This window comes from Ixodes scapularis, unplaced genomic scaffold (genome assembly GCF_016920785.2).
Source record: "Ixodes scapularis isolate PalLabHiFi unplaced genomic scaffold, ASM1692078v2 PGA_scaffold10__122_contigs__length_95168666, whole genome shotgun sequence".
Taxonomy (NCBI): Eukaryota; Metazoa; Arthropoda; class Arachnida; order Ixodida; family Ixodidae; genus Ixodes; species Ixodes scapularis.
In genome coordinates, this window is record NW_024609836.1 from 71,544,535 (window position 1) to 71,570,808 (window position 26,274).

The following is a 26,274-nucleotide window of genomic DNA, read 5'->3' on the forward strand; positions in this document are numbered from 1 at the left end:
AGAAAAAATTTTCGCTAAATTAAGTGGAGAAGTTTCGAAGTCACGACGCTACGGAAAGCGCATTCGGAGATCCGCCGTTCCGATAACAGCTGTCGCCGTGAAAGGGAAAGGAAGAGCAGCTTTGCAGTGTTAGGGGAGCGAGAGTACGTCGAGGTCCGTTCTTCCGCCGAGCTTACATTGGAGTAATCTTGGTCACATCTGGGAGCTCGCCTTTTCTCGCCATCTTACTTCCTTCAAGGTTACTACGGCCTTCGGAGAATGCTTCCTATTGGCACGCTAATACGTGGGAGAGGTGCTGCTGTCGTATTTTCTAGCCCGACTGGAGATGGGTCTTTCCGGCCGTTTCACGAGGGTGTCTTTGCCTTTGTAGGGCTAGTTTAAAGTGGCAGGGTCTTGGACAGCGCTTGTTCAGTTCACTGTGCCTCCCTTTGCCCCCTTTCTTGCCTCTCAGCAGAGCAACTCTAGCTAGCTAGTTTGTCGAAAATTTCCGTTTACGACCCAGTGTTCTCTTGGCCATAAAGGTTAGTGGTTGGCACGGTCTTGCGGACGCCACACTCGTGGCAGTGTCATGGAGGTCTTTTTGCTTTCCTTGACGCAGTTTGGGCACAATTGAAATTGTACATATCTTGCTGTGGCAATACATTCCGAGCTGCCACGTCCAGCCCCTAGTGCAGCGGTTCGATTGGTCCCATGAAAGCGATTTCAGGCAAACTCGACGCCTGTGTTGCGAGCTCCCACCGAAGTTTGGTTTTGTGGTCGCTGAGGGCAAAGGATGGATGGAGTGATGTCCAGTCTCTCTTGTGCCGTCCCTTTCTTCTCTCGTGAGGGTTTCTCCGCGTCTCTTCCTCTAGTGGGTGGACAGTGTTGCCTGTGGGAGGGAGAGGTTTTGGCAGTGGCAGGCTGTAGTCGTTTGCCTTTTATTTATTTATTTATTTTTTTCATTCAGAGTGTATGTTTTTGTGACTGGTGTGATCTTTATTCTGTATAGCGTTTTTACAGACTTCAAGTCGAGGCCTTATGCTCCGGTTCGTAAAATGGACAAAGTGGATGCCCTGTACTTGGGGGGGGGGGGTTCTTTTTAACAGCTGGATGCTTACGCCTGGGACTTTACTCAATTAGTGTTGTGGGATTACTGTGTTACTACTCTGGACATAATTTTGCTTTCTTGCCAGCCTTCAACTTCACCCATCTCAGTCGTGTAATCACCGGCTAAAGAACCGCTAGTAATGCCCCGAATAGCTAACTACCGTGTGTGCACGATTCTAATGCGCCACCGACAGTAAATTGTGGCCGATTCGACTGCACGGGTAAAATAATGAAGGTTGAACACATACCTCATAGAACAGATTTTAGCAAACAAACTCCAACACAAAAATGAATGCCGTGCACTAGACGCCATTGTCAGACCAGACGACGGTTCTTTGCTGTCCACAGAGGTGATCCCTGCTTTCGCCTAAAGCGTTTTAAGAGCCGCACTTGCGCATGTGCAAGTGTGCGGCCGTTGCCTTTGGGAAGGTCGTCTTCCAAACAACACTTTGCAAACTCGTTGGGTCGTTGGGATTGCGAGGCCACTCAGTGCTACTGCGTTGTTATCTTTTCCCGCCTGCGCGACGGCATTTCATTTAAATAAAGCCTCGTAGTGGAATTTTTGTTTCCATGTTAATACGGCGGACACGGGTCCGTAGACGCGAGAGAATGCGTGTGATGTGAATACCAAAATGGTGAATGTTAACAAACGGTCACGATGGCCATGGGTTTAGCCACCTTATACTGAACATTGCATTTTTAGGGGTGAAGCTTCTTGGGGTCTAGCCTTGTCCGGCGTCCGTACTCACATCGATTGCCATCCCATCTGTCTTCTTAAAAAAAGAAAAAATGTTTGCGCAGTCGACAGTATTCAAACCTGTACGGGGAGACCCCAATGGATTTCTAGTCCATCGCCTTAACCACTCGGCCACGACTGCGGGACGAGTAGGGGGCTCTGAGATGTGGTAGTAACTCAAGAGCTGGGGTTACCAAACACAACCCGGAACTCAGCGCTACCTATGAACAATAAAATCAATATCATCACCACCACCAGAGCTCTGTCCCAATCAACATCATTCACCACTTGGAGATGTTGTGATTTTTTCTTTTTAGTTTCGGTTTTTGGTTTCGATTGTAACGCACATGTGGTTATGGGCACCAATTTTGGCGAGAAAAAGTGTGCGTTAGAATCGTGCAAATACGGTATATTATGTGTAGATGAAAGGGGCAATTTTTGTTTTTCTTCACCCTTGTAGTGGAGTAAGTAACTAAAAGCAAACTTACTAGTAAATAACAAAATATTTTCTTGCTGAAGTGCTGAATGCAATTGAACTGGTGAAGTGATACATTGTTTTTGAGTTGAAGGAAGCCAAGGGAGGTTTCCAGCAGGTAATTTGTAATTTAGTATACTACAGGTTAATAAATTGGCACGTAACATTTCGAGTATTCGGTTCTACTAGCTTTTGAAAAGCAAATGGATGGCGATGGGGACAACTCTAGTGGGTTTTCATTAACAGCACCAATTTTATATCTTAAGAAAGGTTCACATACCGCCAGTAGAGCATTCCCATTACGCTCCGATGCCGTGGTTCGCGCAAGGAGCGTGGAGAAACGAAGTCATTTATGGCGCATGGATTTTGAGGCGTTAATTGATTACCCGCTTTACTAAGTCACGATTTCCGTTCTGTACCAAGGTGGTCGTGCCGGATTTTTTTGCTAGCCTCCGATCTGTGCGGCTGTGTCGGTCCGGGAGTCGCTCGGTTCCCCCGTGGTGCATGGCTCTGCTAGCATGGGATCTGGTGGCACCCCCTTCCTCTGCCCCTCTCCCCGCAAGACTGGCAGCCCTGCGAGACTCCCTCCCTGCCCCTTCTCTCAACCTCGGCGTGCTTGTTGGCGGATGCTCAGAGAGGGGCCGTAGTCGTCCTTCCGCACCCCTTTTCGGCGTTGTCGTAGCTGCAGTAGTGACTCGAGGCTGGTTCAGGCATTTGCGTTTCAGTGTGCTGGCACCGTCTGTTTGGTCCGGAGGTTTTGCGGTACCGTCAAGATCGGATAAAAGCACTGTCCACGAGAAATGGCTGCTTCCGACGTCAGAATTTTTTTGAGCACACGGTGAAAGAATGATGTGCGAGAACTTAACAAGAGTGCCGGTGTGCTTGGGGTGTTTTCTCGTCGCGAGCAGTCACCAAAAAATGCAACGCGGTATGGCACGCTGAAACGCAAATGTTTGGGCCAGCCTTCAGTGTGGTGGGCATTGGCCTCCGTTGCAGTCATGTAGGAGTGTTACTTCAGGACAGGCTTTGACTCCGTAACGAGAATGCTAAAGTGAAGGATGAGGAAACACGTCTTGCGCGCAAAGAAGCGTCAGGCACTTGGAAAGCAGCCTTCGATTGGTTATGCGGTACCTAGGAAGGGACAAAAGCGTGGACTTCGGCATCCTTGAAGTCTGCAAGAAACTGAAATTTTTGCAAGTGGGGAGGTCGAACGTATAGTTAGTTTCGGCCTAACTTGGCAAAAGGCAAAAGCCGTACCCCCTCGCATGCCAATCGTAGCGTCGGACCGAGGGCCGTAGTTTTCGTCTTCCGACAAGTTACGCCGAAATGTGTGTAGGAGCGGGCAAATTAAGGCCCGTTCACACTCTTGCGATCGACTTCGACCGAGAGAGACCAGACCGGTTTTTAAGCCTTTTACGACTTCTTAGGACCGGATGCGATGCAGCGGAGCTGGTCTTAAGAAGTCGCAAGAGGCTTAAAAACCGGCCTGATCTCTCTCGGTCTAACTCGGTCGCAAGAGTATGAACGGGCCTTTAGACTATATTTAAGATTCCCGGGTTTCACAGGGTCTAAGCGCTAAGCTATCAACGTGGGCATCTCCCCGTGTACATTATTTTCTCTGCCGAGCACGCCGCGTCCCCGTTTCGATAAATCTAGGGAAGGACGAAATGTTGGGAAAGTCTGGAGAGGTAACAATCGCGGACTTCTCAGTCGAGCCTGGAGGTCCGTCATCATGGACCGTGGTTGGTAGTTTGCCACACGACTTGTCTTCGGTAGTTTCTCATTTATATGTGTTACCTGCTACATTGACAAAAAGGATGAACTGGGTAGATACGTGCATCTTTGCCTTATTATTGACTGCCGACATTATAGACGATTTTTAGGGGAACAAAGGTGTCTGTAATACACGAGAGTCAACCGTATCTACGATTTTGGAGTGGGAGAGCACTTCTAGAGACGAGGAGAGCGCTGTCAGCGTTGGGCGATCTGCACGGCGCTCTTGACGCACGGCCTCCGCTCTCTCCGAACAGTGGACGTGTCCTTTGTGGGCAAGGAGGAAGAAGAGGAGTTGTCGGAGGCGTCACCCACGACCACCGAACGACGGGGGCGACGCCGGAGCAGCCAGAAGATGGAGGAAGATGATGACGAAGAAGAGGACGAGGAGGACGATTCGGACTCGGGTGAGTCAAACACGATGCCGCGTCGCCTCGCTCCTGCTGTGCGTGTGCCGCGAGCATTCGACCGGATTCGTGCTGCCGGATTGTTGAAACAAACAAATGGTCTGCGGTGTTCACGGAAAACGTCGTTCGACGTTTATATGGTGCGGGGAAGCGGCTAAAGCTTTTCTGCCGTAATGAGTCTCGAAAATATTCAAACTCGTTTGGAGTTGTTTCAACACTTCAAACGTAATGAGACCTCGCTGTCTGGTCAAAAGTGGTCGTATGCCTTCTCCTCGTCTTGGTATATTGGTGTGGCACACTTTGGAATTTGCGGGCTTTTGGTCACTAGGGCTTGAATACTATACTCTTGCAAGTTCATAGAGCAGGTGTTGGGGTTTATATTTATACATATAAAACTTGAATTTTTTTTTTTTTTTATAAGAAAAAAACATAGACGTGGCTCATTTTACTTTCCGCTATGACTACTTGTTTTCCGTAAGCCTATGTTTAATTCACATGTGGGCAACGTGTTTAGCTGTAATTTCGTACTTCCGTTTGATCGGAAGGTTGGTTGGAAACTCAGGTTATGCATTTGGGCTTAGGAATAAGAAATTAAATTGGGAAGAGTCGTTTACGAAAAAGCTAAACCATCCCATGACAGTGTGAGGCACAATATTCGCAGCTCAAGTTTGAAGTTGCAACCGTAACGTGGGCAGTTAGTGATAATTGTCATATAGGGGTGACTGGTGCCCTGTGATGGTGGGAGCACAGTGTAAGAGAAAGTGACTTGTAACGAGGCTTCATGCGCGTCCGCTTGCTGATGGGGTGTGTCGATTGCAGATGCTGGGGGTCGTCCTTCGAAGGGCAAGGGGCGCCCCTCCACGTCCAAAGTCAAGCTCAAAGGAAAGAGAGGTGAGGCAAGCGTTTGTAAGACGATTGTAAAGCGGTTATAAAGGGGCACTGACAGGTCAAAATAATTTTCTTATTATCCGAAACGACTGAAAATGGTGCCTGGACATTTCCTTCAAAATGAGAAACTTGGGAACTTGGCGTACGTAGAGTGAAAAAACAATTTTGCAAAGCCGAATTTGACGTTCCTGCACGATCCGCGCCAGTGCAGTGACGTGAAAGATTGAGTTGTCCTGCAACTCGAGTTTCTCTCGCGCCTCCGAACCGGCTTGACCCGAAGTGTCAAGTTCGCCCGCGTCCCGCAATTGACTGCTGTTCTCCGTGCGGGCCGCCTATCACTGTGAGCAGACGACGTTTTACTTTCGAGTTCTTTTAGGCCCCTTTTAGCGATCCCAAGTTCTTTGAAACTGTGCGAGGTCAAAGAGAATGCACAGTGAACTTTTGGGAGCAACATGAGGAAACTTACTTGACTTACAATCGAGAGTCTGCTTAGTCATGTAAATACGGCAATTACAAAAATTGCTCCGATCTAAATCTTACTCCCGAAGGCCACACTCGCGTTCCTTCCTGGCTTCTCTGGCCTCTTGTAATTTTGGAACACTCGCATATTTTAGACAGGAACGTGTTCATTATGGTGGGATCTGCCGCTGCAGCTGGATTCAGCCGGAGGTGAGCGTTGACACCTCCCGTTTGCAGGCCCCAAGCCGAGCCAATCCAAGTGGGGCTCGCCAGCATCCGAAAAACCCGAGCCCCTGCGCCCCAACCCCAAGGTTTCTCTCCTGGAGAAGGACCCCTTTTTTGAGACAAGGTGAGAATTCCGAGCGAACCGGCAGCCCCGTTTTGGAACCTTCCGGCGGGCTCGAGATCGACCGAGGTCGGCCACAATTCGAGAACGCTCAAGCAAGGCAGTACGGATTTACATTTCTTCGCGTGTTGAAAAAGTGCCGAAGCAGCATTTTAAGTCTTAATTTTTGTTCTTACGACAGTACGGGGCAGCCGTTCTCGAAATTTTTGGCCGTCACTGACACGCCCGTGTTACTGAAGGTAAGGGGCGAGTTAACGTGCGGAGTTACCGAAGGTAAGGGGCGAGTGCGTAATGCAAGCAGTCGGCAATCTATTAAAAGGTGCGGGAGCACAATCCTTCGCCCGCTTTCTTTCCTCCTCTCTTCGTAAATGCCACGGAAAGTTGTCCCCGAGTTTAGAGAGTTTGTGTTTAAACCAACCAAAGCAAATCTTCACTTCTTGTGGTATCGACGGGGAGACGACTGATGTCTCTTGCGCACCTGGTTTTTCAGCGGCGAGGTGGCCTCCGTGTCCACTCTCGCGGACAGTAAGCAGCTCATCCGGGCGGTTCTGCTGGGGGACCACGGCTTGCTCAAGACTCTCCTGACCGACAAGGACCGCATATGCTCCGTGAGTTCTCCACCTTCGTCGGTCGACTCCCTCATTGGGCCCAATGAAGGACTATGTGTTATGTGTAGACTGTGGACTTTCTGGCCTTCACCGGGGAACAATGATCGACAGCTTTTGTGTTATCGAGGGCTATCATATGGGTTACATCTGCTTTTTGGCGGTGTGCGAATATTTGAAACTTCAAACGGTAGTTTCAAAGGAAACACATTTTAATATAGTTGCTTCGAGATGAACTGCAATACAATTGAACCTAGATCTAACGAAATTTGCGATTTAACAATATTTTTTCGTCTCCCTATTTTGCTTCCTTTTAAGACAATGTATTTTATCTCTCGATTTAGCAAAGTACTTTTGCGTCACAGTTTCGATTTAAAGAAGTCTTTGGAAATCGCACATACACATACCAACAACCTCCACAAGAAAAAAAAAATAACAGAAACAAACCTCATTGTTGAAAACTAAGCGCAGAGATGTGCGGTCATTATCTTTTTCACAAAGCGTGTCGTCGGCGTCATCCAACGAAATCTCGCACTTCGCAACTGACAGTATCAACCACATCTTCCGCGACTGCTCGGTGATCGCGTTGCAAGTCACGGGTAGGGATTGTGCACTTTTGTGGCATACGTTGCAAGCCTGACCTCCAATTCTGAAAGGCATCCCCACCTATCCGGACTTTGGCCTGTGGAAGCCTCTTTGTTTGCCATCACAGTTAAGACCCCGCACCATCTCAGACTCCATTGGAGCACCACCCGCTCCGATGGGTCAAACTTGCATCCAGCAGCGCACTTGTTTGTTGCTTCTGGATGAAGAATGGTCATAAACGAACACCAAAAGCCTAAACTGGCCGGATTACGCATGTCAATGCAAAAACTTATTTGGCACTTCAGCATGATCTCGACACTCGATCAAATGACTTGCGTCTGTGAAAAGAAGCCACAGGGAGTGAGGCGTTAGGCTGTTCAAGCAGCCTCCAGAGAGGCTCTTACAAAAAGTGCCGCCACCCCAGGGAGTGGGGCGCGTTGTGCGCTGTTCACCTCCTTACATTCAAGCTAATTTGCGAATTGCTATCCATAATACAGTATAGACCACTAACAACGTAACCGCTTATAGTGCAGGACCGGGTATAACGCGGCTTTTTTAAGCCACCGGTTTGCCTCCCATAGAACTCGGTGTAATTACATACCGCTTAGAATGCAGGCGCGCGAAGGGAAATACCGGTTACAGTGCGGTTTCTGGAACAACCCGCCGACCGCGCCGACACTAGATAACGGCGCTAGCCGCGAGCGGCACTCGCGGGGCAAGGAGGTTGCTCGAAGAAGCGGGGAGAAGCGAAGTGGGAGGCTTCAGTTTCCATAGCAACGGAGGGACGCATGCACGTGTCGTTCACGTGCGTGCGTCCCTCCGCTGTGTTGGAAACCACCGCAACAACAGACCAATCGCAGGTCGAGGAAAAGTGTTTGCGCGCGTTGCACGCCGGTCGCGGGCCAGCTGCTTCTATCCGCAAACATGGCGTCGGTTGTGATTGTCGACGTAGACTGCGTGGTGGAAGCTTATCGTTCCGCGTAAAAGCACCATCCCATGGCATTGGACTTCCTGAGGTCATAGTCTATAAACATAGATTAAAATTAGCTTATAAATGGACAAGTGAAAGCTTGGCATAGTTAGATTAAGATTAACTTATAAATAGACAAGTGAAAGCTTGGGAACAACCTTCACGAGTTTAACTGGATTTTCATTGTGGTGCAACTGTAGTGAAAGGCTTGGAGAAACTATTCAATATTGAATTCAAAATTATTTGACTAAAGCCACTATTCTCGTTGAATTTGCCGCAATATCAGCTAGCTGCATGTGACTACCATTTTTAGTAGAGCTTGATGTATGCATAAGTAAGCTAGTCCATTTATAGCAAACTCTTGGTGTAACACACATCCACAGAACTTTAGAGTTTGTTGCAAGGAGGCTGTGCTGCCTTCTTGGGGCTGCACCCTCATCTTTATTGGTTTGATCTTTTTTATACTGTTATGTTTTGATGGTTCTATCATGACTGTAACCAAACAGGTAATGAAGACGTACGAATGTCGGTGTGCGCTTCAGGTGGGGCTTGTGCGTAGCGTGGATGTGAAGCTGAGTGCCCTGGACTATGCGGTGCTTCGTGAGGACCACCGTGCCATGCAGCTGCTCCTCGAGGCACCCATGGGATCCCTGGCTCCACCTCCGACAAACATGCTGCTTCACGAAGACAACTTGAGGTGCGTCCCTTTGTCTGTTCGAAGTAGGAGTCGCTCGACGCTTCCAATGGCTGGTGTTCGACAATGCAGCTGCTAGGCCACCTGAAACATTCGAGGCTTCCCAGAAGGTTGGCTAGGTTAGGTTAAGTTAGGTTAGGCCGACAAGTGTGCGAGGCTTCCCCCTAGGCTGTTTTTTTGGTTAGGTTAGAAAAAAATTGGTTAGGTAAGGATACATAGCTTGCCTGTGACGTCAGACCAACCTTCTTTGTGGTGGCTAGGAGCATCTTGTTAACTCAGTGGGAGCCAGCCTTTCCTAAACTATGTATGTAGGATAGGTTTGGTGAGGTGAGGACGGGACTGGACGGGAATGGAATGGAATGGAATGGTCAGGCCCGGCCCTGCCCGGCCCGGCCAGGTCAACAATACAAGTGTCTGAGACGTCCCAAGAGTTGGGTTTGGTTTGGGTACTTTAATAGCCCGAGAAATAGGCTATGTAAAACTGAAAGCAAATCGAGTAATATGGAATTAACTAACTTTCAATGTGCAATAAAAAAAAAAAATTATGGTTTCAGATTTTGTGATTTGAGAAAGGGAGGGGCGATGAACCGAAGTTGACTCTCCTTCCCAGTCATCTATGTTAGCTTATCTCCAGTCTTGGCCAACTAACGCCATTTCTGCCGAGGTCACCATTGTGTGGACTATCTTTTCGTGTTTTTAAGAAAAACGGCAAATCGTGCCAAAAATGAGGGTGGGTTATCTTTCGGGGGTGGGGCATTTCTTGGGATATTACGGTAGGTCAGGTTAGGTCGACAATACAAGTGAGGCTTCTCCGGGGGTTGGTTTGGTTTGGCTCAGGACAGGTGAGGTTTGGTTGGTTAGGTTTGTTCATTTATTGACGATACCCAGAATCAAAAACTTGCCTTTCTGATAATACATCACAACACAGACAAAAAAAGCACTTTAAACATTCTGCATTTTATACACAAAAATATTCAACAAAGAAAAGATTCACAAATCCTAAGACTGTTTCGACATCACCAAGTCTTTACAATTGTTCAAAGGCATAAACGTGTAAATTCAACGAAAAGTTATTAAAGGAGTCTTCCTTTCATGTGAGAGGCAAGAACTTGGAACATTTACCAACATAGAGCAGTTCCATTGACCTTAAAAATCAAGGCACCAAAGCTTACTATGGATACCAGGCTTTGGCACGACAGTTTGCCGTTAAGAAGTTTGTGTGAAAATGACGAATCGTAAAGATGCCTTCTTTCTCGGAGTGTGTCAGTGTCTGGTTGAGGACTTAGCAGCCTGTTTGACGGCACGCTCGTTCCGTGCTCGCTCTCAGGTGGTACCCTTCTGCGCTGGGTCCGCTCCTGAAGCCGGAAGTTGCCCAGGGTGCCAATGGAGCCCTGCTCTTGGTAAGTTTGCGGCGGTGCCGCTGTTAGCAACGTCCGGTCACACGTTGCCGCACCTCGCAGGACAGTGCCCAGTACATGGAGTCCCCGAGCATAGACAGGAAGCGTGCCGTGCTACTCGCCGTGCAACACGGCGTGTCCCAGGAAATTGTCGAGCATCTGCTCGAAGGACAGGTGAGTCGCAGTTTTCGGTTTGGTGGCTCGTGGTGTGACGGTATGTTGCCCAGAACGCGTCCCCGGTCGGCGCATTTAGCGTCTTATTCCACTTGTGTGTCGAAAGAGGACTGGAGGTGGCGACAAACTGTCACAAAAGCCGAAGTGTCGTTCCATCGGACGTCGCGATCCTGGCAACTGGGCGTAGGAGTTCCGTAAAGAAAGAAAAAAACGCGAGAGAATGCACGCTTCATCATTGTCGCAATGTGCCAACTCCTGGCTGCCGAAGCTTTCAGAGACGTGAGCTGGAGAGCAACCTGTAACACAACTGGTGTCTGCCACACCTACCACCACCGCTCCAACACCATGCTTTGTCTCGTCCATCGATGGACTAAAGCCCAATGCTACAAGTCGCCGAGTCCAATCACGAGCGTGTTAGAAACCACATCGTATATTTACCCGCTCATACGTATCTGTACGCCAAGACACGTCATGTGGAAGTGACTTCTTAGTCTGCTTATCAAGCCCTCCTGGCAGCTTTGTCAGCTAACTGCTACCGAAGGTTACTGAAGGGATTAAATACCGTCTGCAAGCGACATGGTGAAGAGAACCTGTGATCAGAACCTGAGGCCGTTAAGAAATGAAGATGAGGTTGATTGAGCGTTCGACACAGGAGGTTATGTATGGACCATGTACGTAAGGGAGATACGGGTTTGGTATGTTGTGGCTAAGTTGGATTGTTGTGGCTAAGGTGAAACGACTTTGGGTCAGTGTTACCCTCACATCCTCCAACTTCTCCGAACAGTTGACATGTTTACGAAATATGGCACGAATGTTTGTGAAACTAAACACCGTGTACCTTTATTTCACCACTATAAAATGGCGCACTGTCGCAACCGAGAATCATGTGTAAGATTAGTGCTATTTGTACTCTGTGCTTTGGAATTTCTCTCGCACTCTCTTTTGCAATGCAGGCGCAAGCTTGCCAGCCTTCGGGCCCTAGTCTATCGTAGTCCGACAAGTCCTTTTACGGTGCTTGTTCGTACCGTAATGCGGAATTGCATCCTTACTGAAGGGAACTCAGATTGTGACGCGAATGGCTAGTGTAGCATAGGATGCCACGATGGAAGAGAGCTGGCCGCCTGCCGGACACCCTTTGCTGTGAGCTTCACCACCCACATAAGGCAAATAAAATTTAAAAAATCAGTGAAAAAAATAGCGAGGCAGGAGAGAGAACTCAGAGGCAAGAGAAAAAACTGCCAACTGCAAAAGTTAAAAAAAAAAAGAAGAAAACTAAAAAATGGAAGTGGTGACGCTAGTAACGGTGTAGCGTGCCTGAAAAGCCAAGGCTAGGGTCGGCGTCTGCCGCGTTTCTCATAAAACACGATTCTGCATGCGACAGTTTGACTGCCAGAGCAAGATACAACTGCAAATTGTTTAGAATGTGTGTCTGTGTTTGCGCTTTGTATTCTAGCCTTTGATGCACTCTGACATATGGTGAAATGAAGTATAGTCTGCTTCCCAAAGCTGCTGTTTGATGGTCTTTATTATAGTTCTCATTATTTTTTAATTGGCGCATTACCATTTTTTTTATTGCAATGCCGTCGCAGGAGGAGGAGCTGAGCGACCTGGTGGCAGAGGCCCTTCGCCATGGGCACCCCAAGCTGGCTGCGGCACTCGCCAAGAGGGCGGAACGGTGCGGAAGCGCCACGGGTCTGCACCCGCTGCACCGTCAGGTGAGGTGGCCTCTTGCCGCTCGGCAAGTTCTATCATCGCCGGACGTTTACGAAGTCTTGCACATGTGCTAACTCCTTCTCAACGTCACGTCTAGACCGCCGGGGAGACGCCACTGGAGCTGGCGAAGCGCGGCGTGGAAAGAAATGTGCTTTTCAGGATAGTGGTAAAATCTATGAAAATGGCCCAACTTTTACGACGATTTACGAGCAGTAGGAAGTTTCCGCTTGGAGCCTAGCAGCCTGTATGATTTTTCATTCTTTCGAAGTGAGGGTCGGACGCACCAGGGTGCAACTGTCGAGCCACTGCATTGCCAGTTCCTGGGTGTGCCTTAGGCAACGCTTTGCAGTGTCTTTGTCTGCCCTATTGCCAACGGCGTGGCACGTAACTCAACAGGGAATGTCAAGAAGGCATATGGTAGTGTCAAGCGATTTTGATTTGTTTATATTTTAACTGGCCGCGCGTTCTACGTAGCGGCGAGATGCAGATTGTGTGACATTTCGTTGCTTTGATCCCGTTGGACGTCGGGGATGAATTGAGCAGTGTTGCGAACGGGAAGTTTGTTGGCGTTGCTCGAGCTGGTGCACGTCTTGCACCCGCCAGGTTCTGCTGGACAACAGGGAACCCCTGCCTCCGTTCCGACCGGCTGGGGTGGTCCACAAGGCCCTCGGTGTCCACGAGGTAAGTGAAATGAGACCACCGTATAATGAGTCCACCTGTTTCTTTTCAAAAAAAAATTAAATTCACTTTTTTTTTTTTTAGAAAAGTTAAAAATTAAAAGTTGACCTCTAATTGTGACTAAAGAGTTTCAATCTACATTTGTGATCAAATTTCGCGACCCTACCGAGCGCATGCAGCTATAAAGTCACAGCCGGCGTTGCCGTAGCATCGCTTTGCTTCTTGTTTTGGGGAACTTTTGGTGCACGAAAACAACCAAAACGGCAGCAATGGGCATCCCACCATGGCCGCCGATCGCACGCATCCCTTGTACATTGGGTCAGTTGCGTCTGTTGGGTTTTGCTCCGGCACCACTCGCGATGCACCCAACGGCTCAAAACTCGCCACGCTTGGCCATGCACCTTGCCTCCTCCTTTCCCGTCCATCCCCCTTCCTCTTGTGAATGGGCAGCAAAACAAAATACGGAGGCTAGTTTCGCTTCTTACTGCTTGCGTCTTTGTATTTGGGCTTTCGTTGCTTTGCACGTCTCCACCTTCTTTCATTTCTTGTTGTCGCGTTTCTGCAACATTGTCAGTGAGGTGTTGTTGTGAGTCTGTGAAGATGTCGACGAAGTTGATGGAAGCGTCCGACGACGATGACATGTCCGGAAGCCCTGCCGATGCAGACTTTGGCATCGCTCTGCGATTTAGCTGAGAGCGCTGTAAATAAAGGTTTATTTGCTTACTTTGCCGCAACTTTCCTCTGTTATTTAAAAGAAAGAAGAAAAAAAAAGTTCAATCTTTATCTTAATTTTTTTTCTTATGTTCTTGACGAGTTTAAAATGAAGGCATCGACCTATATTTGTGGTCGACTTGTATTTGAGTAAATACGCTAGTATAAGTTAAGATCTATTTGTGGCTACTCTTTGTTGTATGACAGGAGACGTATGCAGGTAGTAATTGCTTTCATTTTGAAATCCGGGATGTTCAAAGAGTCGTTGCTGATGCTGCCTCATGCATCTGGGGGACCAGGTCTCGCCAGTGCACTGTGCAGCGGTGAATGCTGAGCACGGCTACCTGTCGGAGCTGCTCGGTGCACTGCCCTGTGTAGAGGTGCAGGACGCCCAGGGTTGGCGGCCACTCCACTATGCGGCCGTGTCTCCCGGGACGGCAACGCTGGAGCTCCTGCTGGCCAGGTAAAGCACCCCGACATCGTGCACCACATCTTGATAAGTAGGGTTCCGTATCTTCGGGATTTATTTTTCTCCCAATTGGGGGTGTTCTTTGAGGGCTTGTCTTCTCTCGTAGGTTTGTCTTTCGTTGTTGGACAGATAATTTGTGTTTGTTGGAACTTTTGTTGCAAAAAGCAGAGCTTGGTTAGGCTTGGAAAACAGGTTTACATACTCGAGGTTCGCATACTCGAGGTTCGCATACTCGAGGTTTGCATACTCAAGGTTTGCATACTCAAGGTTTGCATACTCAAGGTTTGCATACTCAAGGTTTGCATACTCAAGGTTTGCATACGCTAGGTTTGCATACCCGAGGTTTGCATCCACCAAATTTGCATACCCGGTGCCTGCATACCCGGGGCCTGCATACCCGGGGCCTGCATACCCGGGGCCTGCATACCCGGGGCCTGCATACCCGGGGCCTGCATACCCGGTGCCTGCATACCCGGGGCCTGCATACCCGGGGCCTGCATACCCGGGGCCTGCATACCCGGGGCCTGCATACCCGGGGCCTGCATACCCGGGGCCTGCATACCCGGGGCCTGCATACCCGGGGCCTGCATACCCGGGGCCTGCATAACCGGGGCCTGCATAACCGGGGCCTGCATAACCGGGGCCTGCATAACCGGGGCCTGCATAACCGGGGCCTGCATAACCGGGGCCTGCATAACCGGGGCCTGCATAACCGGGGCCTGCATACCCGGGGCCTGCATACCCGGGGCCTGCATACCCGGGGCCTGCATACCCGGGGCCTGCATACCCGGGGCCTGCATACCCGGGGCCTGCATACCCGGGGCCTGCATACCCGGGGCCTGCATAACCGGGGCCTGCATAACCGGGGCCTGCATAACCGGGGCCTGCATAACCGGGGCCTGCATAACCGGGGCCTGCATACCCGGGGCCTGCATAGCCTGCGCTTGCATACCTGAGGTTTGCCTAGCCTAGGTTTGCTTAGCTGAAGTTTGCCTAGCCTGTCGGGAGTTCGCCTATTGGGAGTTCATCTATCAAGGGCTCGCATAACGAGGGTTCGGCCTAAACAGATTAATACGTCTCTGCATCTTCTTTCTTTCTTTATTAAATGGAGGGTTTTGTGGAGATGTTGGCACTGTCTATTCAGTGCCGGCTACTCCACCTGCATCAATTACCCGCTTCATAAGGTGCCGTGTATTGAAAGCACGGTAACAAAAAGTTTCCTCCGTCTTTCTCTCCTGCCTCAGGGGTGCCTCCCTCCACCCGGTGGACTGCCTGGGGGACACCCCGCTGCACAAGGCTGCCATGGCGGGCCGGGCTCGCAACCTCGAGGTCCTTCTCCGCTCCGCCGCAGGTGGGTCAGACATGGGCACACTCGCGTTCTCGCATGGTCGAGGCTGCCGGCGAAGAGGGTTTGGCCAGTAGATTGGGCAAAGAGAACAAGGGGAACACCTTTTCTAAGTAGGAACACGAGTTCTGGGGCTTGTGTTTAGTTAGTGAGGGCGCGATTCGCAGCCAAACTAAGGTGCCTGGAGCACAGCTCCACCTGGTGTGTTTACCGTGCCCAAAAACGCGGTCCCTCGTACGATGTGTCCGTGCCACACTCCAGCTGGGCACACGGAATGCCCGACATTGTGTCTTTGTTAGGTGGGGGGCATTGGTGGGCTGCGTCCCTGTAATTGGGAGAAGGAAGCGGAGCATTGGGGACAGTGCCGAGGTGCGCGTTCGCTCTCGCACTTGAAGCGAAGTTGTGCTCCAAGCCGTGCGAACGACGACTACGCCGCTTTACGTTTTTATTCTCTCCCGTTAAGTAATGCTACCGGCACAATTTGTCGAGGTACAGTCTTAATTGTATTATTGTGAAAGTGTCCTGTTCTGTTCGCGTTCCTTTTCCGTTTTATGCCGTTGCGGAGACTTTTTTATTCTCGCTTGATTAGGTGTCCCTCGCACCGAAAACCCGTTCTGGCCGTTAGATTTCGTCGGATTCGGATCGTCGACTTAATGGACCACTTCGGAAGAGCCTGCTGGCTGGTGTGGCTAACCGAAATTTAAGGCCCACAAGGAGCGCATGCTTTTGGCCCCGCCCCCCGAACAACTGTGGGCAGCTTCTTGCCTGCACAGCTGGATGGCCCCGCACGGTTTGTTCCGCTGCGCAGTTGGAGCCAGTTAGAGTTTTTCGCTTTTATTTCGAAGCCCGGTGCCCTACGCGTCACAAACCGCTATTACGCCGGGATTGAAGGACAGCAAAATAGCAACCTGGCCGAGCCCTCTACGTCGTCGAGGCCCCTCCTCAACGCCCGGCGAGCGACCTGACCCCGGTGTGTTTCAGTCTTAGGCTGGCACGACGCCGGTGCGGTGTTGGCCCAGCAACGCAACACTCAGTACCGTGCAGGCTCGGAGAAGGGGGCCCCCCGCAGCGTGGATCGCGCCAACAAGGAAGGCTGGACCGCTCTCCATCTGGCTGCCAGGCACAACCATCTGGTGGGTGGGCCACACCGGCCGCTGGGTCGCATGGCCCCGTAGATAGGTCATAGGCTTCAACGTTGTCTTCAAACTGTGTTTTGACCGAAAATCGTCAAAGAACATCCGTTGGTGTCGAGGTGCAAGGTTGTCGGTTAAAGCCGAAAAAGAACCGATGTATGTCTGCCGGTGCGGAAAAGCGAAAAACGTTGATTACTGGGGAGTCTTGCTTTTGCTAGGACTGTTTGAGTTAAAACCCTCCCCTCTTGGACTCAAACTCTGTTTTTCCCGGGATCTTCTTTGCAGGTGAGCCCCGTTTTTAGCATCCGCCCGAAATAAACCACGGAGATGCACCGACATAAAAATGAAGTAAATGCGGAAGAATGTTACTTGATTTCTCTTACAAATGAGCACCGGAGAGTCGACTTTCTTGCAGCCTGTGGTCCACTACGGGTGTCTTTGGGTTCGGTTTAGATTTCGCTCGATCCTTATCTTAAAAGGGTGCTTTGGTATTTTCTTCATAGTCCCCGATTTGCCTGAAAATTTGCTAGATACACAAACATTGCTGAAATAGTATCCCAAATATTAGGCCAACATTCTTTTTTTCTTTGCAAAGTTGTTAAAAAAAAATTACAGTTTTGGTCCTCACCTCATTGTTCATTTACAAGATTCAGTGAAAGAATAAAAACACTTGGGGACAAGGACAGACAGCATAGTTCTTTCAACTAGCAACAAACATTTACTGATGTCCCCTTCAATGCGTACATACTCTCCCTCTTATCTTCTTAAACTGAAGAAGATACATGAAAAGGCACCTGGAAAATGAAGAAAACTCCAAAATTAAGGAATAAGAAAAGATGAAAACAAGAGACGCATGAGGAAAGAAAGAAGAAAAATCATTGACAAATTCAGTTCTGGCTTCAGCTAGTTGAACTCATCCTTGGAAGACCCTAGAGAAAGAGCAGCAACGTTTTCTTTTGTCACCACCTATAAGTTTTCCTAAAGTGAAATTTATGCGAAAAAGTGAACCTCTGTCTTTAGCATGAGTGGATTGAAAATAATTTATAAAAAATAACTATGCAGCGTAAACAAATTACACTTTCTGAGAAAGCTCGCTTGATGTTGGGGGATATAAATGTGGCATTTTTTAAAATCATAATGTTTTGTTAAAATCCTGGTTTCTTTCTGGGTTTTCTGTTTTGGGGTAGTGTCTCTTTTTAAAGGCAGACATACAGCCTCAGTTTTCTTCAAGGGAGATTATCCTCTTAGCACTCCCCCTTTTTTAAGCTGCAAGAGGAGAAGTTTGGGCAAGGTAAAAAGTGGAGAGGACACAGGAAAGGAGAACGCGGGCATAAGGGGAAAGTGCGGCCGCTTTTGCTCCTCTCAGCGCCGAGGAACATGGTGGCGCCTGAGGCATCTTTATCGTCGGCAGTAGTGAAATGTGGCCGTCTATGCCAGTACACCGCAGACCAAATAAGGGAGCGGAAAAACGACATTCATGCTTTCGTTTTCACAACTCATAAGAAGTGCTTAGGTGTCCTCGGAATATTTTTTTTAGTTAGGTTTGAGAAGTAGAGATGTCGTAGTGAACTCAAAAACGGTGGAAGTTTCTAAAACCCTTCAACTTGATGCGTAGCAACTTGGTACTGCCAGAGTGGGATTTCAATAATGAGAGTAATGTTTGAAAACACCCTTTTTGGAGTTGTCGTTAGCAGATGACGGGGAAGACGCTCCGCCCACGCTTCCTCGTCGTCGCGCCATTATTGGTGGGTCGTCAGGTCTCCTCTCTTTCCTCTTTGCTTGGCGTAGCCGATGGGAGCACCCAACCGCTCTCTCCTCGAGCCATGAGGGGTGAGAAAGGTTTTTGCTAGGGGTGTGCGAATACTTGAATATACGAATTTGAATCGAATAAAAAGGTCCCCAATAATTCGATTTGCAAATCGAATTCCTAGTATTCGGTCACTCGAATATTCAATATATTCGGCCAAAGACGCGAGATTGGCGCGGAGCTGACAAACAAGCCATTTTTTTTTCCGATGTAAGTGCCGTAATGTTCGACCATGCGAGAAACACCTCTTAATCCTACCATTCCACAAAAATCTCGCACAGGTTAGAAAAAGGGAAAGTAATGAACGCCACAAACTTTATAGCACGCAGATTTACTCACGATTGTGACACAATCTACCCTTGAGTCAAAACCGAAACATCCCGTTTGCTTTCCAGAGAGGAGTTGTTGGGAAGCCGTAATTCCGCTCCATGCCCAATTCTTTTCACGAGTAAAGCCCCTCGTTTCAAATTGAATCGCAAATGTAGAACACACTTGCCGCACTCACAAAAATCGGTGACTGCACAATCACAGAAAGAAAACCACGTTAACCACACCGATGAAAATAGCCGAGCTATCGTCGTCATTCTTTTGGAACCGCAAGCCGCAAATTCCGATTCGGAACGAAGCGGAACAGAAAAATAGTGTGCCTGGATTTGAGATGGTTTCCAACAGTTCGATAGCCTCGTTTGAATTACGCACTAGGAGAAGGTGACGAAAAGACGAAAGCGTAAATCAGCATCGGGCAGGCAGGGCAGGCGTCGTCGCTCTTCTGTTTGCTCGCCTCCTTTCCACGCGACAACTCAACACGTGCACACTTACGATCAATCTGCGCTGGAGCCGTCTCCGTATTTTCAGTTTCGCTTGCTATCTTTTTTTAAATCAAGGCTCTTTAAAACAGGATAGATAGACTGAAAAATGGTAGATAAACGGAAAAATGGATGCATAGCGGCAGTTGGACGGTGACTTGTGCCACCTAACCACGTTTTTTTTTTGTTTTTTTTTCAGATTTTATTGTTTAAGCCTGTTTACTCAGGTTTAACACCTATCTGTTTATTTATGTGAAATAAAATCCTGGGTGCCCTTTTTCTTCCTTAAAATAGAGACCAAATATTGCAAAAATGCCCGTTTTCTGAGATATACATATATTTTTAAAAACGTAGTGATGTTAGGTTGTGCTTTTAACGAGAAAAAAGGCTGTAACTTTGGTTTTCTTGTGACGTTTAAGGTAGATAGTTTATGTTTGCGCCATAAAATTGGATCTTTAGTGCCCAGCGTCCGACAGCAACTGCTTTTTTTTTTTCACCAGAACTTTCTTACATTCTGGCTTTTGTTCCTTGCAAAATGCATATTCTGCATCAGGCGCATACTCTGCACATATAATAATCTCATTCACAGCTCACTTTGAAAAATTTCTACAAATAAAATCACTATTCGATATTCAATTCAATATTCGGCTTTTTTTTCTTGACTCGATTGAGTATTCGCACACCCCTAGTTTTTGCATTTCTGCCGAAACTACACACAGCAACAAACGCCAACTCCGAAATCCCTGCAGAATTGTCACCCATGAACCTATAGCTTTAAAATAATGAGACAGCGCAGGTATCTTCCACTGACCTTCAAAGCAGTTCGGTGCTGCTCAAGATCGCAAAGCTACAGAAGATTTGCCTAAGTTAATGCATTCAGTTATGCTGAAGCTTTTCTGTGAATACGGAGTGCTATAGAGCTGTCCAGTCCAAAAAGGCAACCATTTTCCGAACCTGGCATTTGAGTTCTTGTGGACAGATGCTTTTCTGTGTTCTCTCTTTTTTTATAAGCTGCCTGGATGAAGCGTCTCGTATGGGACGTTCTAAAAGTAGCCACGTATTTGACGTTGCAGGAAGCTGCCCAGGTACTGGTGCGCTACAAGGCCGACGTGAACCGGGCTCCGAATGCTCCGTGCCCCCGAACCACTCCGCTGATGCTGGCCGCCCAGCAGGGCAGCTGCGACATGGTCCAGCTCCTGGTCACCGCTGGAGCCTCTGTCGAATTTCAGGGTGAGTTCCAAAGCCAGCATGTGGCCTGCGACATACAATAGACTCTCCTAAGGGGGATACAGCCCCCAAAATTCCATTTTTTTTTTTTTTCCGAAAAAAAAGGCATTTTTAGAAAATATTATATTTGGGTTTACTCTATTCTGAAGCATAGTTTCAGAAAGTTTTGTTTATAAATGCGGCGCATTTATTTCGTAAAAAATTGTTTTCGGCAAGCTCGCGGCCGCGCGCGGCGACCCGCCGAGCGAGCAGACGGCGAAGTTTGGCATTTTCAAATTAGGCCTACTCCGCGCTCGTTTGACGCAGCCGAGAAATCTTACCCTCGTTGGAAGCGCCGTTTCTTCTGGTTTCTGCCCATAGAAGCTTGCTACGTTTGAGGCTATCCGTGGCCCGGGAGAACCCATACATACAAGCAAAAGAAATGTGGGTGCTATGATACCAGCAATCCCATTGGTTGTGACCCAAAACGGGGTTCACGATTGGCCGCCTTTGGCGACGTCGCTCCTTGTTTGCCTCATGCGCGCGCTATCGGCAGCTTTCACTTCCAGTGATGTGATTGCTGCGCCAAACTGTGCCAAACTGTGCCAAGGGGCTAACCCTGCTACATTTTGCCAAAAAATTGGTAGTCTGTGCCAAAAAAAAACAATTTCGGTCGCCTTTCAAAACCAAAACTAAACTGAGCACCGTAATTGAGCAAGCGTGTGTTATGGTGGCGCAAGCGGCCCGATAGACGTGGGTGTATGAGGACGCTCAAACGCTAGCGAGCCGGGTACCAGTCATGCTGTCATGCCGTGAAACGAAACCATGTCTTGACGCGGTGGGAGTTACTTTGCGAGCTGAAGCACTCGCTCCTGAAAGCAACGGCAGTGGGAAAACTATATTTGGTCCGTGCCTACCAGTCACCGTGGTCGCGCAACTTCGGGTGTTGCCGCCCCCATGTCGATGCAGATATGGCGCTTTCTAAAATGAAACTAAGTACCGCCGCATGTTCATCAACATTCCTGTTCTTGTTTAAATCATACGTTATGACAAAAATTCCTCTTTAACGTGCCTGCGATGTTTCTTTGGGAGTGATCGCTCTGATACAAAAGGGTTTTAATGCTGCTAATGACTTAACAATAATTTTTTTTTTTTTTTTTTCAAATTATTTTATTTAAAGGGGTGAGAGGGTTTCCAAGTATTTTCTTGTTTATTAAGATAACTCTCAAGTGTGGTAGCTGGTCTGTCACTTAATGCTGTTGTATTAGATTGTTTTCAGCTAAAGCAGGGTCTCTGAATCACGAGGTATAAGTTTTTTCTTTCAATATTGTGTGTAGTTTTATAAATATCACGGCTCAAAAGTTTTGTTTCGGGCGTCTGCGGCAAAACTAAAACTAACTGCTAGAGGGATGGCAACACTGGTCATCAGCCGTACGTCCGCAACGTGATGTCACAAGAGTGCTGCGGTGTGCGGTGCAACCAATCAAACGCAGCTCCACCGCGAGGTGACGTCACATAAGGGTGCTGTGCAGTGTTCCTTGTTACTAAAAGCTAACTTGCTTGCCGCCTACTAAAGAGCAGCTGGTCGCATCTTTAAAATCGGTTTTAGTGGTGTACCCTGCTTCAATTTGACGTAATATTTCGGTTGTGATCATATTTCGTGCCACTAAAGCGATGCCAGTCATTCGTTTTGGTTTCGTTTTTGACCAGAGTTGCCCTTAAAAGATGCACATGTAACTTGAAAATCGTACGACAATCTTACAAACAACCATAGGACGGTTGCAATTGTAGTATCACCTTATAGATGGCGCCAGCATGTCGTCATGTTCTCTCGTCATTAAGAAATCAGGAGAATCCGGTTGTAAGTGAGCGCAAATGTGTGAACGGGCCTTTACGCATTCTGCGTTAGAAGGGTGGTTCTATGACCAACGGAATGCTTTCCTTTCAGACGAGCAGGGGCGGTCGGCACTGACCCACGCGGTGCTGAACGGGCAGACGCCGGCGTGCGCCCAGCTCCTCCGGCTGGGTTCAAACCCAAACCGAGCGGACATGTGGGGCAACACCCCCGTGCATTATGCGGCCGCCTACGGCTGGCTGTCCTGCCTCAAGGTACTCCTGGAGGCCGGGGCCGCACCCCACAAGGCTAACGACGCCAAGGTACAGATTCTCTTTAAAAGCGCCCGTGCCTACAGCTTTGCTGAACTGCCCAATTTGATGCAGACGGACCCCAACTTTTACAGTAGAAATACCTCAGACACCCTTAAGGGTTCCCCTTAGCATCTTCAAGGGTTCCCCAAGCTCCCCAATTTCCTCGACCATCCCCTAAAGGAAGTTTTTTTTCAAGATTTAGCACCATCTTAGCAGATCTGAGCCGTCTATTGAAGCATAACTCCATAGTGTGTGCATCATTGTTTACAAGCTCTCTGGGCTTTTGCGCCGCTTTATTGCATCAATGCTCAGACCAGGAGAGGTTCCTTGACTTTCAGTTAAGCCGGATAGGGGTTCCTCAAGAGGAAGAAGTTCTGAAGCCCCTGGTTGGGTCGATGTCCACAGATGAACTAGGCATTCCTTTCCGTAATTGCTGCCGCATGGTACACATCAAACACTGCGCGAAGTAGGGTGCCGTGTCTCGGAGCTGTCTTCTTCGTCGTGCGACACATACTTGACTTTGGTGCGTCCTTCCGTGGTGCAGGCGACCCCCGTGCTGGTGGCCTTCCTCAAGGGCCACATGGGAGTGGTCGACTTCCTGCTGGACCAGTCCGGGGTGGACCTGAAGGTGGACGGGCAGGAGGGGGCCACGGGGCGCACCCTGGCCATGCGGGCCATGCGCACCCGCCTCACCAGCTCAGTCTACGCCCGGCTACAGTTCCTGCTCGAGCGCCAGAACTCGGACGCCACCCGGGTGGACGCAGAGGGAAACAATGCGGTGAGTGGACGGGGGGAAGGAATGTCTCACTTTATGGTCTGGTGGCACGTGGTAGGAAAGGCTACTTTTTGGCTGCTTCGTACGAAGTCAACAAAATGGAGCTCGAACCGAGCTTGTCTTGTAACTGTTCAACTTTTAACTTTTTTTTTTTTTTTTTACATTATGCGGGCATGTGTTTGAGGTGGCATGTTTTTTGTTTGCTATGCAAGTTGGGAATTATGGAGCACACACGATGCCACAGGGTCTGCGTCATCCTGTGGCATCGCTGGTCAAACTGAATGTTTGTATTCTTTGCTGCAGTACGACAGCCCAGTAAAGACTTTTTTACACATTCGCGTCGGGTGTGATCGACGGCTTTGCGAGTACTTTTAACCGCTTGCAACGAGAGGAGACGCTGGCAGACGCCGGCGCCACATGTTGGGTAGTTCTGGAACGCTTTCAACCTGTGTATAACTAGACTGGAGGTTTTGTGGTATTTGCGAGGTCAAATTTAGTCGCAGTCTACGAGAAATGGTCGCTTATAACGTCGATTATTTCGAGCCCACGATGAAAGAATGATGCATGAAATAGATGCAGGTAGAAAGGGATCCAGGATTACCCGATCAATGACGCCGATGTGTCCTCTGGTTGTAAGCAGTTACAATGCAGTCCACCACACTCGAGCTCAACTTCGTGAACCAGCCACGGCACGGACGTGTCGCGGGCTGTTGGCTAAACCCTCCAGATTGTTCTATGGTGCAGCACGATTTCACGAGTTCCAGCTTGTGTGTGAAGAACTTTTTTTTTTTTTTTTTTTTTTTTTTTTGGGGTGTTGATGCTTCATGGCTTCTAATCTTCCTTTTAGCTGCATCACCTGGCCCTTGCAGACAGCGAGTTTAGAGAGAGACTGCAACAGCAGGAACAGGTGAGTTCATCCTCCGTAGCATTGTGCCTGGGGTAGTCTTTCAAACAAGCTCTAGCAGTGTTTCTGTTTTTGTTACTTTCCATATTGCTTCATTTTCTTATATTTTCTATACTTTTGTTAAAGGTCATTTTATTGAAATAAACTCCTAAACTAGATGCCTTTTAAAAAAAATATTTGTTTGTCCTTTTTGGGAAAACATTTACCGGTATATCTAGTTAGGGGAAGCCCACATATGCATGCACGTAACATGGGCCGCACCTCTCGAATAGCATGGGCAACCACTGTAACCGTTTCTCGCCGAGCCCAAGAGATGGCGCAGCGGCCACGGGCGGAAGCGGTGACGCGCAACGAGGAAGACGGAGTCGTCGCGCGGAACGGGAGGCTTAGCAACAGGAGCGATACCGCTGATATCGCCGCGTGCGGGTACGCGAAAGAATGATGTGTTTAAGAGATTTCTTTCATGTGAGTACGACCGAGGTAACCAGCAACGAGGTACGTCGCAATCTATTTGCCTTTCAAATGACTCAGGTGCCCGAAAATAGCCCCAAAACGACTATTCCGAGTGCTAGCATCTTTTTTTAGTTATTTGGACAGTTTAGTTGGTTGTAAAATTGGGCTCAATATGAACTACCTTAATGTACTCTTTTTGGTCGCTGCTCAATAATTGGTTTCGAAGCCTCTCTCAACTGTCAAGAGGTCAAAAACCGGTTTTTAAGCCTCTCCGGTCGTAAGTCATTGCAAGGATGTCAGCCAGCCTTTATTATGGGAAGGAGATTTTTTCATAAGCATCTCAAGCCATTTTTTTATTCCTTCCCCCCCCCCACAATACAGGATCTCTGCTCCGGCGGTGCTTCCGACACTGACGGTCTGGGTGTCATCCTAGAAAAGGTGGGTAGTCCTTCAGTGAACCTGCAGTGATTCATTAGGTAAATATCACGTTGTAGCAAGTGGATCGTCTACGGGACAAGACGCTAGTGCTTCGTAGGACACCTCAGGAATCAAATCGATGCACATTTTTTCTCCGTCTTATGCAACATGAGATAAGCAGTAGAGGCGCTCCGCCTTGAGCACGAGCTTTGTTCCTTCTGTGAGACTCGGGTGCACGCACAACCAAAGCTTGACGGTGGGCATCATCACGGACTGGATCGTGCAATCTCAAACTGGGCTTCCAGGAACAAGTGTTCCCCAGATTACTCTCTGATGTTCCCCGAGCTCCCAAATTTCCGTGACTTTTCTCGCTTCTAAGTGAAATGTTTTGCTTGTTAAAGCTTAATTTTAAGACATCGGCCGTCCACCAATGCACAACTGGTGCCAAACTCTCCCTCGTCTGATGCGCTTCACGGGGGTCGCTAAATTCATATAAAAACTTTGTGTCAAGTGCCAGGACCTCCTCGCGGAAGTGTCCAGAAAATTTCGGCTCTCAATTTGAAAAACAAAGCTTCAAGAACGCCTCTAGAAATTTCCATATTGCAACTCGCTTAATAAACGAGCCGTGACGTAACTGGATCAGGATGTAGTCTTCTCAGGGCTCCCCTTTCTCAGCCCTCCTCGCCATCTATACATTACTTCCTCTCCCGCCGTCCCACCCGTTAGTGGGACGGGACTTCCGGAAAGGGCTCGACGTCGGTAAGGCGCGACGAAACGAAGTTATCTATAGAAATCTGGGCTTTTCAAATTAATTTCCTGTCAAAATCTTAGTGATTCTGGTTCAATCATGTGGCAGCATAATTGAAGGTACGTGAAAATGTGCGAGGCACGAAGACCTACGAACACTATTTTTAAGCTGGAAAGGCCCTTTAATCCCCAAACTGGGAGGGGTTTCTTGGCCATCAGTCGAGGGAGGCGGGCTTTCCTTGAGACCGAAAAGTTTGGGAGCCGTCTAGAGGCCGCAATAAATGGCCAAGGTGTTTGGTTTGTTTCGTGGTTTGAGCTGGTCTTTTTTCCACGTGGACGTGCCGGCATTGAGGAAGGCCCCCTTCTG

The 26,274-nt window shown here is 48.6% G+C and overlaps 1 protein-coding gene across 1 annotated transcript in view; it reads left to right on the top strand.

The window, feature by feature from the left end:
- LOC8031767 (poly [ADP-ribose] polymerase tankyrase) overlaps positions 1–26,274 on the top strand; it is a 75,725-nt gene that overhangs the window by 14,629 nt on the left and 34,822 nt on the right. The window contains exons 8-24 of the mRNA XM_042288672.1: positions 4,328–4,477; positions 5,297–5,368; positions 6,062–6,173; positions 6,661–6,778; positions 8,873–9,027; positions 10,352–10,424; positions 10,485–10,595; positions 12,185–12,310; positions 12,912–12,989; positions 13,997–14,160; positions 15,411–15,517; positions 16,556–16,644; positions 20,331–20,487; positions 22,412–22,620; positions 23,156–23,389; positions 24,234–24,293; positions 25,125–25,181. Of these exons, the coding sequence (XP_042144606.1) occupies positions 4,328–4,477; positions 5,297–5,368; positions 6,062–6,173; positions 6,661–6,778; positions 8,873–9,027; positions 10,352–10,424; positions 10,485–10,595; positions 12,185–12,310; positions 12,912–12,989; positions 13,997–14,160; positions 15,411–15,517; positions 16,556–16,644; positions 20,331–20,487; positions 22,412–22,620; positions 23,156–23,389; positions 24,234–24,293; positions 25,125–25,181 (2,072 nt within the window). The remainder of the gene's footprint in view (positions 1–4,327; positions 4,478–5,296; positions 5,369–6,061; positions 6,174–6,660; positions 6,779–8,872; positions 9,028–10,351; positions 10,425–10,484; positions 10,596–12,184; positions 12,311–12,911; positions 12,990–13,996; positions 14,161–15,410; positions 15,518–16,555; positions 16,645–20,330; positions 20,488–22,411; positions 22,621–23,155; positions 23,390–24,233; positions 24,294–25,124; positions 25,182–26,274) is intronic.